Source organism: Mustela putorius, unplaced genomic scaffold, assembly GCF_011764305.1.
Source record: "Mustela putorius furo isolate JIRA1106 unplaced genomic scaffold, ASM1176430v1.1 tig00000145_pilon_pilon_pilon, whole genome shotgun sequence".
Taxonomy (NCBI): domain Eukaryota; kingdom Metazoa; phylum Chordata; class Mammalia; order Carnivora; family Mustelidae; genus Mustela; species Mustela putorius.
The window spans coordinates 32,876,356-32,892,948 of NW_025421294.1; the positions used below are offsets into that span (position 1 = coordinate 32,876,356).

The 16,593-nt window shown below is 40.4% G+C and overlaps 1 protein-coding gene across 2 annotated transcripts in view; it reads right to left on the reverse strand.

The window, feature by feature from the left end:
- MEGF10 (multiple EGF like domains 10) overlaps window positions 1-16,593 on the reverse strand; it is a 163,242-nt gene that overhangs the window by 100,191 nt on the left and 46,458 nt on the right. For both annotated transcript variants that reach the window (XM_045075557.1, XM_045075559.1), the window contains exons 3-4: window positions 13,764-13,865; window positions 11,937-12,037 (exon numbers count right to left, since the gene is read on the reverse strand). In XM_045075557.1, coding sequence (XP_044931492.1) covers window positions 11,937-12,037; window positions 13,764-13,865 — 203 coding nt within the window. The remainder of the gene's footprint in view (window positions 1-11,936; window positions 12,038-13,763; window positions 13,866-16,593) is intronic.

Below are 16,593 nucleotides of genomic sequence, written 5' to 3' on the forward strand. Positions count from 1 at the left end.
CTCTCTGGGGTGGTTCAGCTATAGCTGATTTCCTTCAACCCTTTCAGAATTATTGATCAAGACAAAAACCACCTCTGGAACTTGGGATATTGCTGCAGCTTACGGGAAGAATAGTGTCCATGCAATCCTGCTTATATTATTACGTGACTCCCCCCCATCCCTTTAGCAACTCTGTGTGTGGCCCACAGGGATGTACCAGGTTTACTACTGGTTTATTTGTGAAAGTGCTGACAGTCACCATGCCAGAAGACAAAAATGCAAGTTCTGTCATTACCTGGCCAGGTCAATGTTTTGTGGTTGGTCATTTAAATCAACAATTGATTTAAATGTGTTTTTTCCATTATTTTAAAATGACTTTGCTATAAAAAGTTCTGAGCCACAGTACAATAAAAAATGCTTCTCTGTTCTGAGATTTTCTATTAACTATTATCTATCCCTGTAAGGAGACCACGTAAATTGTTAGACCTGTGAGAGTTCCACCTGTCCTGCAAAAGCTAAAATTGCAGGAACTAATTTTCTAGAGATAAGGCAATGATTTTTCATTGCTTCCCTTTGGCCCTGCCTCCATGGGACTCTAATGTCAGGCTTTCTCAAGTTAAAAAAAAAAAAAAAATGGACAGCAGACATGATTTCCCTCTGTTTGGCAAAGGTTATCCTGAATTCATGGTTTATTATTACTATTACTATTATTATTAAATCCACAGTTCCTCTTTATAAAATCCTAACTAGTGAGCAAACACTGACCATCAGTAAACCAATAAAGATTTCTCTGCATTGTTTATCAGGTTTGTTATCTTTACTACTAGCTGAGACCAAAAACCAAAAGTGGAAACCTGAAGTTTAGGTTCCAATAGATGTGTGGGAAAATTGGAATTTCTACTGGTGAAGAATGTGGACAAAGGACCTTTCCCAGTATTTAGTGATAGGTTCCTCTGCACCAAGTTGGGCTCCATAGCAACAGAATACAGGGTCCCTATGGAAACATGAAAAAATCCCCTGCCAGTGGCAGAAAGGGCATCATGAGTAGGTATATTTAGAAACACACCATCTGACTACTGTCAGTTCAAGATCCCTTTGGCTAGCCTAACAGGATTGTCTCGCTTTTATGTGGACTCAAAAGGGTCTGCTTAAGGGTCTACCAGCCACAGTTGTTTGGAAATATTTCACAAGATCACAACTTTATTATTAATCGAGGCTGTGAGAGTCAAGCAAATCCATAGCACAAGGCTCAAATAGCCTTCAGCATCAGGGAGCTGTTCCTCTCTCCTTAAGGTCTCACTCTGTCCCTCTAAATTCCCTAGAGAGACACCAAGCTCGTCAATCAACGGCCCTCTGTCAAAAGCAAAAACTTCACAGCCTGAACAAGGCATCTCGCCCTGTACTCTAGTTCTTCTCATCTTGAAAAATCTGAGCCCAAAACTTTGCAGCAGCAAAAGACCGAAATGACAGGGGCGCCTGGGTGGCTCAGTGGGTTAAGCCCCTGGCTTCGGCTCAGGTCGTGATCTCAGGGTCCTGGGATCGAATCCCACATCGGGCTCTCTGCTCAGCAGGGAGCCTGCTTCCTCCTCTCTCTCTCTCTCTCTCTGCCTGCCTCTGCCTACTTGTGATCTCTGTCTGTCAAATAAATAAATACAATCTTAAGAAAAAAAAAAAAAAAAAGACCAAAATGACATGAAGCCTGAGACTGAGGAGTTTCCTGTGTTCTTCCACAAACTCCAGGTGAAGGAAATAAGGATCCACAGGGCAGCTCTTCCCAAAAGCCTTGCCCATTAGGACAATTTGCCCAAGCCTGCACTCTCCCTCCTCTCAGACCCTCCTACGGCTGACACCGGGCAAAATGTGGCTGTTGGGTCTCTTTTTCAATTCCGTAAATTGCTGACAATATAATCCTGAGTAAGTCTGGCAGATATTCCAGTGCATGAAGAGAGAGCTTGCTCTATTCCTGGGGACAATAGCAGAAACAATGGTATATGACTTCATGGTTCAAGGGGGAAGGTGGGTATAATAGGAAGCTATGGCCAACTGCATGATTCAGGAACCATAAATGATATCCCCATGACTCCAGAAGTCCAAAATGTTACAGAATGCTACTAGGGTCTACTACAGCTATGGCAAGTATAAGGCACTCAGGCCACCCAATGACAATGACAGACATCACTGATGAGTCACTCTGTTCTCTCTTAGCACTTACGTGGCCTCAGAATCCTTCTGTTTTTGTTTTGTTTTGTTTTTAGGGTTTATTTGTTTATTTTAGAGAAAGGTTGGGGGAGGGACAGAGGGAGAGAGAATCTCAAGCGGACTCCTTGCTCAGCGTGGAGCCCACGTGGGGTTTGATCTCACGACCCTGAGATCACAACCTGAGCAAAACCGAAGTGTTGGATATTTCCCCAACTGTGCCACTCAGGTACTCCCCCTCAGAATCCTTCTAGGTACGGTGTTCCAGGTCACTGCTTCTAAGAGATGGTGCCCTCTCCCAAAAGAGAAGGTTTTTGTTGATTCCAGCTTAGCATAACATAATATTCTAGTAGAAAGGAAGAAAGAAAGAAAGAAAGAAAGAAAGAAAGAAAGAAAGAAAGAAAGAAAGAAAGAGAAAATGAAAGGAAAGGAAAGAAGGAAAATGTATGGGTTGTGTTAAGTGCCACCTATGTGGTCTATCTGCTTCCTGGAAGAAAAATAGTCCTGCATGAGTGAGCTACAGATGTCTTTAAGCCGTTAACCCCAAATTTGGTATAAAACCCATTGTTTACTGAAGCAGGGCATTCAAACAAGAATAAAGTACATTTGCAGTAATTATTTTTTTGTATAAACAGCGCCCCAGTACTAATTCCTTATTTCCCTACAACCAGTTCTGTTTTTCATAAAATTGGCCAAGTTAAAAATCAGCTGTGAATATTCATTCACTGCTACGGTAATCAATTGTCACACTGGTCTCTACTAAGAACAGGAAATCATATACTGTTCAGTGTGTGGGAGTGGGAGTTAAGGCTTCTTGTTTACAGTTCCAGAGTTCTCTTAATGATTGCCAAAGACATGCAGGGCACATCCATGGAAGCTGATCTTCCGGCATCAGGGTTGGCCTACAAGGCAATAGAGTGGGTGACTCAGTCCCCAAACCTCTTCCTAGGTCTTCCTCACAAGCCACACTGCTTGCAATTCCCCCATTACAGCTTTAATTTGAACTTACCACTTGACCTTCCCCATCTAACAAAAACAGAGAGGCAGAGTTAAGTCCCCCACAAAGGAGATAGGTCTCAAGGTAGTTCCTTCTTTTACAGGAGCATTCAGCAGGAAGGACACTGGGCATCTGAGGCAAAAGGATGGGAGCCGGCCTAGAGAAGGGAACCCTGGCCATGACCCGTGTCCATTCTCGTGCTGCCCCAAGCAGCTCAGCTCAGTCCCTATCTGTAGTCCCTGTCATCAGTCAAGGTGAAACCTAGGACATGAGAGTGAGAACATATGGCCAGCCTTGTCCTGGAATTAACCAATCCTTCCCACGGAGGGAGAGGCATCAACTTCCCACTCTGCGGCTACTTTTCCTGTGAGATTTTCCTAGTATCATGAACCCAATCTAATCTATATATCTATATCTATATATCTGTATCTCCTATAGATATAGGAGATTCCTACTTGCTAAGAAGTCGGTTTCAAGTATGTGTTTGGAAATCAGTTGTATGTACTCCAAACACATCATCCTGAGATTCCAATGTTGTAAATAATGGTAAGACCCTTAGAGCTGCCTCAAACGCTCATTTATTCCACAACTGCGGCAGCATAAACATCGTGAGTCTGGATCTCAGCTCCTTTCCATGGACACCGCTGCATTTAGGCTTGTGCTGCTCCAAGCTGCCCTTCCTGCCAGAGGACCACAGACTATTCCTCTTTCCTCAGTGCTCATGGAGGGAGCTGCGGGGAGAAGGTAAGAGGCCGCCCTGGCTCCACACCATCCCTGGAGCTGCCAACAGTTAAGGTTTTGGGAAAAGGGGAACCTGGGGAACTCTGGGATGAGAAGGGAAAGGATGAACAAAGCAGTCTCACTGTAGCCCCTAGACTATCCTCATCCTTGGAACCAAATTATAAATTGCTAATAAATGTACGTTTCTGGAGAGAATACCTTCACTGGTACTTATGGGAATGCATAGGAAGGCAGATACCATTTTCCCCCAACAAGCCAAAAGCAATAGTATTACCTAGTGTTGGTGAGGATGTGGAGAAGAGGTATCTTCATATACTTTTAGTGGACAAGCAAGTTGTTACAACCTGTTTGGACAGCAATCTGAGGGTTTTGAAGCGGCGGGGAGTAGGTGGTTGGGGGAACCAGGTGGTGGGTATTGGAGAGGGCATGGATTGCATGGAGCACTGGGTGTGGTGAGAAAACAATGAATACTGTTACGCTGAAAATAAATTTAAAATCTTTTTTAAAAAATCTTAAAATGTGGTTAAGACGGCTCCTTCAACCTCATATCCATTATTTCCTTCCAATAAAAATATATTTTTAGTGGGCCCTTGACCATTCAGAATTAAAATGCTCTTGCAGGTTAGGGCATACTGTGACAAAGTGGCAATGGAATGTGCTCACTTTTATTTAAAAGAACCTTCTTTAAAAAAGACAGCTGGAAGCATTGGGCGGCTCCTCACTTAAGCATCTGCCTTCAGCTAAGGTCATGATCCCAGGGTCCTGGGCTCCCTGCTCATCGGGGAGTCTGCTTCTCCCTTTTCCTCTGCCCCCTCTCTCTGGTCATGCTTTCTCTCAAATAAATAAATAAATAAATAAATAAAATCCTTAAAAAAAAAAAAAACACTAAAAACCCCAAAAACAGACAGCTGGCATTGCCATTTGCCCCTTCTCCCATCTCTTCCATTCATTGCTTTGGGAGCAGGATAGATACGTGGAGATCCACAATGGTATATGAAGATGAAGCCTGTACCCTAGAGACGGTGGAGCTAAGAAGTAAACATTGCTTGGAGACCCTACTGGGTTACCCAACTCTAGGCTCCAATGTGAGAAAGAAACAAACTGCCATCTCATAGCTGAACCTGATCCTTAGTGATACAAGGTGCATGCCCTTTGTCCCAGAATCCCATCTAATTTATCTTATGAATCACTCACATGTACAAAGTGAGATACAAAATGATACTCATGCATCCACTAACTTATTTCAGTTTCTAATAATTGGATGGGTGAACTGGTATGTAGATAGGAAGGAAGGGGGGAAGGATCAAGGAGGAAGGCAAAACAATGAGGGAGAAATAGATGTTCATACATAGTCTTGGTCAACTGACCACTACATTTAGGTCAATTTGTGTTACTCATCTTTTCACTTTAGGAACAAGACCAAAATTCTAAATTAGGGAACTGCATGGAATATATATACATAGGGGTGGGGTGTTTGAGAAGATGGAAAATGCAAAGCATCTGGGGACTGATGATCTATTTATAGAGGAAACTAATACCCTGGAAGAACAGCCACACAACTGCCACTCTTGTAAACTTCAGACTGTATATGGGACCAGCATCAAGGCAAGATGGAAGAGCATGAACAAGATGACCTGAGAGGTTATGATTTCACATTCAAACCTAGCCACAAGATTTGCAAGAGGCCATCAGATATCATTTTAATATTTACAAGAGATAGGTGTCATAAAATGTAAGAATTACATGAAAATAAATAAATCATAATTGTAGCAATTACCATAGTAAAGTTAGGCCACAAATACATTTATATATTTTAATGACTAAGTGATATGTCAAATTCAATCAAACAGGGACACCAACTGGGTTGATGGTTCTAACCTAACCTGAAAAATAGGACGAGGACTAGATAAGTCTCAAATTTCAGGAATATGGAATACATCTAGAATAGACAATGGGCTCGGTATCTTCTACCAAGGACAATATTGCCTGCTTTTAAAAACTTCAGAAAATAATACAAAGGGATATTATGTAGGCTTAGGAAAAGAATTTCTAGCAAAGGGTACAATATGGATGAAGCTCGAGGACAGATACTCAGTGAAATAAGTCTGTCAAAAGGACAAAAACTATATGATTCTACTCACATAAAGTCTCTAAAGTAGCAAAACCCCAGCAACAGAAAGAAGTTAAAAGGTGAATGGCCAAGGGCTGGCTAAGGGAAAAGGGGGAATTCAGATTTAATAAGTGTAAAGTTTCAGTGTTAAAAGATGAAAAAGTTCTAGGGATCTGTTGCATAACAAAGTAAATACACTTAATACCACTGAATAATACACCTAAAAATTAGGAAGATGGGAAATTTCATGCTATGCATTTTTTACTACAATTGAAGAAAACAAATTAATTAATTAAAAACTTCAACAAACTTTTTTTTAAAAGTTTTTTTTTTCTAACGGTAAAGCAAAAACATGAGATGGCATAATTATTTTCTTAGGGGGTAATGATATTTCAGCCTTGTGAATATTTTAAATTCAATAAAGAAATGTGTGAAACAATCAAACCCTATAATGTTTATTCCATTTTAAAAGCATAAGTTCCATTTTTAAAACTTGATCATGTTTAAATTTGTAAAACATTAGTTAGAAGCCCTTCACTGTGTTTGTAAGAGTTTGTTAGACTGATGAATAGAACATCTATAAGCTGAATTTGGTATGAGAAACACCAGGTTTTTATGTTCATAACTTCAATATATCAGATATCTCATGCTATGGATTAGAAAAATTAATATTGGGGCGCCTGGGTGGCTCAGTGGGTTAAGCCGCTGCCTTCGGCTCAGGTCATGATCTCAGGGTCCTGGGATCGGTCCCGCATCAGGCTCTCTGCTCAGCAGGGAGCCTGCTTCCTCCTCTTTCTCTCTCTCTCTCTCTCTGCTTGCCTCTCTGCCTACTTGTGATCTCTCTGTCAAATAAATAAATAAAATCTTAAAAAAAAAAAGAAAAATTAATATTATTAAAAAGCCCAAAGCACCCAATGCCACCTACAGATTCAACACAATCCCTATCAAAATCCCAATGATATTTTTCATGGAAACAGAACAAACAATCCTGAAATTTGTGTGAAACCACAAAAGACCCCAAACAGCCAAAGCAATCTTGAGAAATGAGAACAAAGTTGGAGGCATTATGCTTCCTGATTTGGAACTAGAGTAATCAAATCAGTATGGTATTGGCATAAAAATAGACACACGAGATCAATGGAACAGAAGAGAGCCCAGAAATAAATCCATGCATATATGGTCAATTAATTTACGACAAAGGAACCACAAATGTATAATGAGGAAAAGACAGTCTCTTTAATAAATGGTGCTGGGAACACTGGACAGTCACATGTAAAGAATGAAACCAGACAATTGTCTTTCACTACACACAAAAACAAACTCAAAATGGATTAAAGACTTGAACATGGTACCAAAAGCATAAAACTCCTAGAAGAAAATACAGGCAGTAAGCTTCTTAACATCAATCGTGGTGTTAAGTTTATGGATATGATGCCAAAAACAAAGGCAATAAAAATTAAAATAAACAGGGGCGCCTGGGTGGCTCAGTGGGTTAAAGCCTCTGCCTTCGGCTCGGGTCATGATCCCAGAGTCCTGGGATCGAACCCCACATTGGACTCTCTGCTTAGCAGGGAGCCTGCTTCCTCCTCTCTCTCTCTCTGCCTGCCTCTCTGCCTACTTGTGATCTCTGTCAAATAAATAAATAAAATCTTAAAAAAAAAAAAATTAAAATAAACAAGTAGGACTCCAACAAATTAAGAAGGCTCTGTACCACAAAGGAAATCATCAAGAAAATGAAAAGCAACCTACTAATAAAAAAATTTACAAATCATAAATCTGATAAGGGCTTAATATCCCAAGTATATAAAGACTCATAAAACTGAATAGCAAAAAAAAAAAAAAAAAAAAAAAAAATCGAATTAAAAAGTGGGCAGAGGATCTGAGCAGACATTTCTCCAAAGAAGACATGCAGGTGGCCAATCTTTAAAAAAAAAGAGGGGATAAATAAGACGGGATGCATTCACACATGTATGCAAGTGCGTGCGCGCGCGCACACACACACACATACACACGGAATATCATATGGCCAAAGAAAAGGATGAGACTTTACCATTTATGACAACATGGATGGACCTACAGAGTATTGTGCTCAGTGAAGTCAGTCAGAAAGAGAAAGATAAATACCATGTGATTTCACTTGTGTAATGTATCTAAAAAACAGAATGAATGAATGAACAACAAAAAGTAAAATCAGACCTGTAAATACAGAGAACAAACTGATGGTTGCTAGAGGCAAGTAGGTAGAAGGACAGGCAAACGGGTGAAGGGAAAAGGGACGTAGAGGCTGCCAGTTTCGGAGGGAATCAGTCACAGGAATAGAAGGCACAGCATAGGAGATGTAGTCAGTGATACTGGAATTGCATTCTATGGGGACAGATGGTGGCTAAGTTTGTGGTAAGCAGAGCATAACGTATAGAGAAGCTGAATCACTATGTGAATCACACCTGAAACTAACATAACACCATGTGTCAACTAGACTCAAATTTAAAAAGTTAACAGATAACAAAAAATCATATCTACACATACATGTTACATACACCACAAACCTATATACACATACAATGTACAAACAGACACACACATACTAAATCCATTTCATTCCTCTGGGCATTTCTTCATTAACATTTTAATTTCTCTAAATCAAGAGTAATTAAATACAAGATTAGGCTAGAAGAGTAACCCTGGAAGTTGAATAAACGTAAAAAGTTTATTTTTAGGAACAGGTGAAAACCTCACTAAGAAATCATGGACATCGTCACGTCTAATGATATTTGCCTTTTGGAAATTTTTCCAACCATTTTTCCCCCACCCAGATTCCAACGCCATACCCTATATTTTCTGTTTCGATTCTTCCTGCCTGATGACATAATCTATCTTCTGAACACACTCAGTGTACTCTGCCAACCAGCAGCTTCTGTACAGTCTGAGTCCAGGAGGTGGGCTTCGTCGTTGGCCGGAGGAAGGAGGGGTGGGAGGAACTGGGAGGATGGAGCTTGCTCTCCGGAAGGAGTTACTCCAGCTACCCGAAGGAAACTTTTTTCCAAATGCAAGTAAGTAGTCGCATGAAATCGCCCTTTTTTGCCTTCTAGGAAAATTTACTACCAAAAATTAAACTAAAATTAGTACTGATTCCTGTGTTTCTATTCCTTCTGGTAACTGATGACAGTTAACAATGGTGACGACACTAGGTGCCCAACAGCAAAACCTAACTGAAAAAAAGAGAATCCTGTGTTCTCTCTTCCTTTCCTATCCACAAGGGTGCCTCACTGGTACCGGCTATTGAGGGCAGAGAAGATTGACCAGAGGCATCTCCTGGAACAAGGAAGTAAGGGAAGCTTGAGTGTCCACTGAGGTTAAGCTATGAAATCAACACATCAGAGTGGAGAAATGGAAAATACCCTTAAAGAGACCAAATAGCTCCCAGGCCTCTGTGACCAGACAGAGAGCTGCTTAAATATATTAACATATCTAAAAGAAAAATGTTTCAGTCTCCAGGGGCAGTTGACTGGTTGAAAGGCTTAGAAAAAGAAAAATTTTAGAAGCAAATGCTAGAGCTAGCCATCCAAGCAGTGAGGAGGACATCTTGCAACCTGCCTAGTTTGAGATACAGGAAAAGTTATTTTTACCATTGTAATATTCGGGTATGATGGGGTTGGGGAATTGCCCAGCTTCCTGAGATGGGACACAGTACTGAACGAAATGACAGAGGTGCTGGGTTCTGGAAGGCATGGACCATGAAGCTCTAAACACCGACCGACCCTGCTTGGATCCACGGTCTCACCAGCTTGCCAGTAAAATCTAGCTTCCCATGTGCAAGCCTTCAAGGAAAGAAGGTATGACCAGAAGGTAGCCCTCCAGGCTCTGTGTCACTTCTTGACTTTATACGCAACTTCTGGCAAATGGGTAAGAGAAATGAACCTTGGGAGATAGAATCACTCCTTTACTGTACTGACCACTGTTCTTGTAAGTTTGAGCCCCAGCATGGGCACCAAGATAATGCTACCCTGAAGCTTCTGGGGAAAGTGGCTGCCCGAGACAGCTGAGGTCCACCCCCACCCCTGTGCCCCTGTGTGCACTCAGGGCTTTCCTTGGAAAATTCCCATCAGCTGGGGCCACAGAGATCAGTTAGTGATTATCCTCCAAGATGTTTGATTATAAACATGTAATTTTTCTTATTCAGCATCCTTATTAATCAAAGACATGCAAATTAAGAAAATATTAGTAAAGGGAAAATTGGCACAGGGATAAGCAGAAAGCAATCCCACATAAAGTGGAAACACACCAAACATCTGAAAAATACATGTATACCTCTGACCCAGCAATTTTACTTCTAGGAATCTATCCTTACCTATTCATTAAGGGGATGAACAAAGATTTAACCACAATGATGTCTTCTCCAGCAGTTCATAATAGGTAAAACATGGAAATCACATAAATATTCAACAGCTGAAATTAGCTAACAATCTATAATTCAGTAACACACTGACATTTGCAATATGTTACAGAAGTACATTTACTAACCAAGAAATATATTCACACTGTATTTTTCTTTTCTTTTCTTCTTTCTTTTTTCCCTTCCTTTTCTTTTCTCCTTTCCTTTCTTTTCTTTTTCTTTCTTTTCTTTCCTTTTCTCTTGTTACATTTTCTAATTTTTTCAATGAACATTTATTATGACATAGAGCCCCGGCTCTAAATCAAAGTTGAGGAACTGCACCCGTTCCTATAAAAAAATGAATCCAGGGTCACCTGGGTGGCTCAGTCAGTTAAGTGGCCAGCTCTTGATTTCAGCCTGGGTCATCATCTCAGGGTCCTGGGATCGAGACTGGAGTCAAGTCCTGCATTAGGCTCTATGCTCAGCAGGGTGTCTGCTTGTGGATTCTCTCTCCCTCTCCCCCTCCCCCCGTTCTCTCTCTCTCTCTAAAATACATAAATAGAATTAAAAAAAAAAAGAATAGAATCCAGTCATTGGAAGAAAGAGGACACATATACTATCCATTTAAGTTCTCTCTGCACTTGAGATCAAAGGAGCATCCAAGAGGTATAAAGGGCTTCTCCAAAGTCACCCAGTGCTACATTACCCGGCTCTTTTAAGCCAGGATGTGTCCAACCATTCCTAATGTCTTCAGTTTAAAGCAGAACCTTGTCTCTCTCGATGCTACTCAACACCAGTGCCTCAGCTCAGAAAGCAATGCTGCCCCTCTAGCTGTGTGCGGAGCCAAAATATTTGAATACACCCCTTTCTATTGATCTCTCTTCTCTACATCCTAAACACAGTGGAAAGAAACCTTAGTTGCAAACTTAATTGACATGAAATTCCACAGTCTTCTAAAGTGCATCATAAAATCTCCAACTTCCCCTGAAACATTTCAGAATGAACTGGTGAGATGGGGAGGGGAGACAGAAAATGACAAAGAAGAAGGTCTACTTTGTGACTCAGACTTAGAGCTGTTTCTTAGTGTGAAAGCTCCTCTGCTTTTTGTAAGCTTCATCATTCTGTGCACCAGAAAAGAACACAGTGGCCTCTCAGAAGCTGCCTCGGGACTCCGGTCAGCTGCTGCGGGGAAGTCCTGCCTCTGTTCTCTTCTGTGACCTGAGTCTAGTGACTCCTTGACCAGTTTCCAAAGAGACATTTATTGCAAAATGGTAATTAACACTGAGACATCCGGCCCTAAATCATCCTTCTATAACATCTGTTTTCTCCTCAAGTGACACTCATGTGGAGATTTTTGATAGGACAGAGGGACAAAGCAATGCTTCCCTCATTCCATAGATCAGGAAAGCAGCAGCCAAGGGTGACAGGGAATGGTTCAAGCTGCCCCACCTCCCCGGGCCTCCCTCTCGGCTGCCATTCACAAGTGCACACCAACACTGGGAAACACAAGCTTCCCACAAGGGGATAAAGGTCTTACTTACGGACACACATTTCCCTGCTTTCATAAAATCCAGGACAACACTGGGATTTGCGCCTATACATAGTCTTCTCCCCATGCCGATAGGCTGTCCGATAACTGATTCTGCATGGAAGGAAAAATCACATTGTTACTTTTTTTGACTGGCAATTTGATTAGGAATAAGGAATTTATATTTTGATACAGAAGAGCTATTAAATATAATAAAGGTATGAAAAGTGAAGTATTCTAAAATAGGTAAGAAGGAGCATGTACTACATGTCTTGACCAATATTATGCTCTTATCTTTTTGTTTAAGAATTTATTAAAATTGCCCATTTTAGTCAACCTATACTTTATTTCAAGGGATCAGAAGTTTCGTGACTTTCCTATTTCACTTATCTTGAGATAACTTGGAAATTATTGATTAATTTCAGATATGATGGGGATATGGGTGGCCAGTCGGTTAAGCGTCTGCCTCCGGCTCAGGTCATGATCCCAGGGCCCTGGGATTGAGCCACATGCAGGATTCCTTGCTCAGCAGGGAACCTACTTCTCCCTCTGCCCCAACCCTTCCCCCTGCTCATGCTCTCATTCTCTCTCTCAAATAAATAAATAAAATTTTTAAAAATAATTTCAGATATGACACTGATCTAATTATCCTTTCCTTACATATGTTTTAAAGAAGAATTCAGAGAATTCCTTGAAAAATCTATGACAATGCAGTCTCATCCCACTATAAAATAGAAGGTTATAGACAAACGACCCTCATTTAATTAAATCTTCATCCATTCACTGATTTATCTATACAACACATGTTTTCTGAGCACTTACTCTATTCCAGGCACTACTCTAGGCACTGGGGAAATAACTCATGATGAGCAACAATATAAAGCCTTGCCCTCAAGGAACTTATATTCTACTGGGGAAGACAGACCTACAGTAAGATCCATATTAAATAAAGAAATATGTCATACAATGACTGGTAATGATTATATGGTGTGATGAAAAATAAGGCCTAAGTAAGGGAAGAGAGTGGGCAGGAAGGGAATACTTGTTTAGATAGAGTGGATAAGGAATGTCTGAAGAAATAATATTGAGCCTAATGTTTAATGCAGCATAAATCAACAGGTGTCATATTTAGACCCATGACTCACACCACTGTAAGCATTTTACAAATAAAAGTAAGGTATCACAGTTCCCTTCCATAGTAACGTTATTACTTAAGATGTTTTCCTTTTCTGTTTTCACATTTATAGAAAAAAATTATGTGCCTTACATTGAGGTCAAATTTAAGTTGGTCTAAGGACAACTGGGTGACTCAGTGGTTAAGCATCTGACTCTTGATTTCAGCTTGGATCTAGGCCTCATCAGGCTCGGTGCTGGTGTGGATTCTGCTTAAGATTTTCTCTCTCCCTCTGCCTCTCTCCCCAATCCCCCAGTGCATGTATGTGCATGCACTCTCTCTCTCTCTTAAAAAACAATTAAGTTAGTCTAAACTGAGTCAGATAATCAAGTAGACACATATGCTGGAATATGAATGTCTTGGTACCTAGTGATGTCCATATTCAAGAGGGTCTCCCCCATTTATGCACCACACAAAAGCTGCATGAATTCTTGCTAACCAAAGGATGGTAGCTAGTAGACACTGTCTCTGTAAGCTCCTCAAGGGCACAGAAACAGTTTTGCTTTTTCTATATAACTCCTATGGTTTGGAACAAGGCTAGGATAACAGCAAGCACTCAATAACTATTTATGAGACAAATGGACACATTGTATCAAATATTTAATTTTCCGCACTACAGTCCTTCCCAGTTAGCCAAACTCATAAATACACCTGAGCTTCGATTACCTGTGCCGTGTGCATTTAAACCAGTTCAGGATGTCAGTGCAGCTAGTGTAGTAGATCTGATCAAAGGGGTGTGGGTAGGACTCTTGCACAGTCACTGAGTAGCTGAAAAAGAAGAAAGATAAGGAATCAATATTTCTTATTCTTACAGTCATGATATACCATGTATTAAAAAAAAAATCAGAGGTTAATATCTTCACTTGTGACTCTACACTGACTTTTAATAGAGAATGTTTCCAGGTGTCCATTTGAACCAGAGCACTGAAAGGACAGATATTAATGATACACGCAAAAGACAAGAGTTCATGTTCTAAATTTCATAAAAGGAATTCTCTTTCCCATTCACCATAAACTCTGATAATCCTACATGATTTACAGACATGATTACAGATATGATTGCCACATATTGTTCTGTATTTAATTCCATCCCCTTATCTCAGACATGCAGGGTTAATCCAGACCTTTCACAGGAAGTTTTCCATCTAAGTCTGAATGCAAATAATAAGCACGGAGACCATGTGAATATTCATAGCGATACATTTTGGTACTGATTCCGGAAAACCAGAAAGAACATATTTCTCAGGTTGGAACTTGAATTAATTTGGTTTTGTGTGCCTGCCCTACTTCTCAGGCACTGAGAGAATATATGCAACCTTTAAGTAAAAACTACAAAGTCTCTAAACATATCACTGAAACAATTAGCCTGAAATATACATATCCACGGCCTGCTGCTACTTAGCCTGGTTTCGAATACATTTTCACTAACAGCTTCTTGTTAAAGTAAAAACATGCAATCTTAAGGTCCTGAGAATGTAGGTGGAAAACATCCATAAAACATAAAGAGCATTCAGTGTTCAATGTCATAGTTCTTTATTTTAAAGCAGTCCATTACAGGCTCAAGGGCTTAGAATTCCTGCCTACAGGAAAACCTGGAGAATCCTCTTGGCCCAATAAGTTAATCCTCTTCTCTTGAACAGTCTCAAAGATTTTCACTAAAATCTTTAATTCACACTAGCAAATGGAATGGGCCCCAATAAAGGACTCACTTGCAGCAAATCAATAGTCCAACTTCATTACTAGGAGCTATGGACTAGAGAATGTACAGAAGGAATGTGGCTGAAACGTCAGCATGAAGAATTCAGGTTAGACACACAGTACAACCCTCTCATTTGAAAAGCTATGTGGTGCTGGGCTCCCCCACAGGGGGATTTCTTTCTCCACGTGGCCTCTATTTGCTATTCTGCACTTAGGCTTCAATAGGAAATCCATAAAATAATCATACTGTTCACACTTTTGTGTATTTCATTCTTTGGATCATCGCAACTTGATTTGTAGGTTAATTTCAGGATGCTCCACAAATCTCATGCAGATCCAACAGGCCCTATTGAAAAGATCACTGAATTAGCAGAATAATCTGATAACCAGGATAACTGGTTATCCTCTTTGGGCGTGGAGAAACTAGACTGCCATCAGCAGATAATTTTACTCCCTGGGTTTTGAGTATCACACTTTAAAACCAGAGAATCACAGATGGTCTTGAAGATCCTTTCCTCCTTGGCACTCTGAATTTCTTCCATGCATTTTAGGTGACTATTTCCTTTTCTCTTGTATGCCACCTGAGGCTACCCCAAGAGCATGTTCCAATGAGTATATGCGATACAAACGCCCATGTCTGTGATACAACCCCTTTAGGGGAAAAGAGGCCTCTATTAAAATATAAAGGTTCTTGGAATGAATTATCACAATAAGGTATTTTTTTGTTATAATAGTCACCATACAGTATATCATTAGTTTTTGATGTAGGGCTCCCATGCGCCCGCCTTAATACCCATCCCCTTCCCATCCAAAACCCTCAGTTTGTTTCTGAGTCCAGTTTCTCAAGGTTCGTCTCCCCCTCCAATTTTCCCCTCTTCACTTTTCCTTTCCTTCTACTAATGTCCTTCATGTCATTCCTTATCTTCTACAAGTAAGTGAAACCATAGGATAATTGACTTTCTCTGCTTGACTTATTTCACTCAGCATAATCTCCTCCAGTCCCATTCATGTTGATGCAAAAGTTGGGTACTCATCCTTTCTGATGGCTGTGTAATATTCCGTTGTATATATGGACCACAATGTCTTCTGACCTCTAGCACGGTTCTGAGGTTCAGGTTAATGCAAATTCTAAGACTTTCTCACCAATTTTTTCCCTGCCTATCCAGCTGCTTGTAAATAACTGAATCTCGAGGCCTAGAGCGTTATTACTCCATTCCATTTTCAGTGCAGAACAAAATGAATGAATGTTCTCTGCATATAGGTATAGTCCTGTATTACCCATGAACAAAGCAGCTATGGTCCACACATGCTAGGGGAGTAAAAAAGAAACTACCATCCATCCAGGCCGATTGGGTGACAAAAATATTCTACCAGGCTCTACAGCACTAATTAAACAGAACTAAATTGGTTTGTTAGAACTAAACTTGATGCATTATCCCCATAAATTGGTTTGTTGGAACTAAACTTGATGCATTATTCCCATAAAATTCAAAGGCCGTGTTATGATGGTTAAGGTCTGTCTGACTTGGTGAGCAGAAGTGATAATCAACAAAGAAGTCCTGGCCAAACACATCCTATTTAATGTGGACAGAAGAATGGATTCCACAGGCAAATGGATTCCACAGGCAAATCACTAATTTCTTGTGGTCTGGAGGATTGCTTAAAGGAGAGGAGATGCTGAAATATATCATTTTTTTCCTCTAGCCACTTGCCGCTCACTAATAGCACACATCTGAGGGAGGCTTCTCTGGTTTTAGGACAGAAAAAAAGCTCTTCTCTAGAAAAGGGTCATCAAACA